This window comes from Nematolebias whitei, chromosome 17 (assembly GCF_014905685.2).
Source record: "Nematolebias whitei isolate Nwh7 chromosome 17, NemWhi1, whole genome shotgun sequence".
In the NCBI taxonomy this organism is placed as follows: domain Eukaryota; kingdom Metazoa; phylum Chordata; class Actinopteri; order Cyprinodontiformes; family Rivulidae; genus Nematolebias; species Nematolebias whitei.
The window spans coordinates 37,829,224-37,831,762 of NC_056514.1; the positions used below are offsets into that span (position 1 = coordinate 37,829,224).

At 47.5% G+C, this 2,539-nt stretch overlaps 1 protein-coding gene across 1 annotated transcript; it reads right to left on the minus strand.

Moving 5' to 3' along the window:
* Positions 1–433: 433 nt before the first annotated feature.
* On the minus strand, positions 434–2,539 carry LOC119423554 (solute carrier family 15 member 2-like). The gene has a single exon (XM_037690953.1). It carries the CDS (start codon positions 2,537–2,539, stop codon positions 434–436), a length of 2,106 nt encoding a protein of 701 aa, XP_037546881.1.

The following is a 2,539-nucleotide window of genomic DNA, read 5'->3' on the forward strand; positions in this document are numbered from 1 at the left end:
TGTTGTCGGTACCGGGGCTTGAACCGGCGATCTTCCGATCATAGGCCCACCTTCTCTAACCTCTGTGCCACCACTCCCCACTCTTTTAGAAACTGTGTAACTTAATTGTTTTGATGTTATAGATTAATATGATAAAAACATCAACGAATGCAACAACTATAGATTCTAAACTTTACCAGCTACATTAACATTAATCTTTACGCAGATGATGACCTGTTTTATATCTGTTAAATTCTGTTTTCTGGATGACCATAAATATTTTAAATAGTTTCCCGAATTAAAAACACTAGAGTGAATTTATTTGAACAATGCCACAAATACTGGAATTCAAAACAGCAAAGAAATGTCAAACATCTTAGTTTGTCTTTTACCACAAAATGTACGCCACAAAGCAGCTGAACTAAAATATTGCTCGGAATGTCACGTTGCAGAATTACTGTCTGGTTCTCTTTCCTGTTTCTGTCATCAGCGTGTCTTTCTTCTTCATGTGGTCGTCATCTTCGTCCTTCTCCGAGTCCTCCGGGTAAATCTTGTCTAGCTGTTCGGGGTTGGCATACGTGTAAAAGGCAGCCATGATTGAGAAGATTATGCAAACGCCCAGCAGGAGGCCGGCAAACAGCAGGAACTCTTTCCACTGTTCTAACCCGGCGCCCTCTGCCACAGTCAGCACAATTGCGTTCCCGAACGCAACCGTGAACAGGCAGCCGGCCAGCAGGACCGACTTCATGTTGGTGGGAGCCTGCGAGTAAGAGAACTCCATGCCTGTGATAGAGAAGATGACTTCTCCTGTAGTTATGAGGGCGTACTGAGGGATCTGCCAGGCGATGTGCACATTGTTGGCTTTCACGTCCTCCATCTTTCTAGCAACGATTTTCCCCGATTCCTCTATGAGTATGAAAGTGTAGGAAGCTCCAAAGTCCAGCAGGCCCAGGTTGAGTTCTTCACACATCTTAGACTGGAAGCTGCAGCCCACTGCTGAGTAATCTCCTCGTTTCATGCTCCTGTTAGGAGACACGCTGTATTCAGGGGGCACAAAAAACTTCTCCTTTCCAACAGTTACGTTTACGGCTTCCGGTCGCATGTTGAGGAACCACACATTAGGAGTCCCGTTTTCATTTTTATATATGTGGTCTTCCACCAGCTTGCACTTGATTTCAGTGGTTTCTTTGTAAACGATGAGACTATATACCTTCTGCTCCTTAAACGTCAGATTGCACACTGTTGATGCGCCAAGAACAGAGACCTCAAGATCCAGTTTTCTGATGGAAGCCTCGAGGGGGAGTAATTCATATTTAGGAGGGTCCTGAAGGTGTGGGATGGTGTCTGGAAACAGGGTGCTGTCAGGAACAATCACTTTGATGTTTCCTTCAGCCAGGTTGATGACCTGCAGGAGACATTCCCCTGCAGGGGCTGCTTCCACCACCATTTTCACAACGTTGACTTCCACCAATGTGGCTGCTCTGAAGGCGAGAGCTGCAAAAATCATCCCTGTGGCCATTTTCCTGAGAGGCGTGATGTTGACTCGACACAGGCCAATGAGCGGATATACGATGAGGTCAAAGATGGGCACCAAGAGCAGGATCATCAGAGCATTCAGCATCTGCATCTGATCAGGCTGAATTATGAAGGATTCTCCAAAAGCCAAGTTCATCCTTGTGGCTTGAATAGTCCAACGGGAACCCTGCTGATCAAAAAGAGCCCAGAACATCGGCAGGGGGATGTAGAGCACCAGAACCCTCAGGACAATCTTGATCTCCTGAATTAGACGCTTTGAGTATTTGTCTTCTGCCCAGTCCAACCAGTGCTCCCTCTTTGGGTCGGACTTGGAGCTGTTCCAGCGGTTTTTGAGGGCAAAACCAATGTAGTTGCAGACTTGCAGCAGGATGTTTCCCTGAGGTGGATTCCTCTTGTACAGATTGCTGCCAGCTATGAACACAGCTAATGCCACTATCATCAAAGCAGCGGGAACTCCAAAGGCAAGAGCGTAGCAGTCTTCACCAAAACACCCCACGCCCTCTTTCAGTACGGGTGTGATCAAAGTGGACAGGAGGCTTCCAGCATTCACCGACATGTAGAAAATGGAGAAGAACTTCTGCCTTTCTTTCATATGCTGCTCGTCGAACTGGTCTCCTCCGAATGCTGCCACGCACGGTTTGATTCCTCCAGTGCCGAAAGCGATGAGAATCAGACCTAGCATGGACAGAGCTATGTGTGCATCCTTGTTCCCCACGATGGGAATGGCTCCCACAGATTTGACCACATGGCCGATCACGTAAACAACAGACAGGTAGATGATGGTTTTGAATTTCCCGAGCCAGGAGTCGGCAATGACGGCTCCCAGGATGGGTGTGAAGTAGCAAAGGCCACTAAAGGCATGGTAGACAGCAGTGGACAGATCTTTGTCCCACTTCAGGTAGCTGAGGAAGTACAGGGTCAGCACCGCTTTCATGCCATAGTAGGAGAAGCGTTCACAGAACTCATTCACCACTACGAAGCAGATGCTGAGCGGGTAATTGGTCCCACAAAGTTTCTTGCTCAT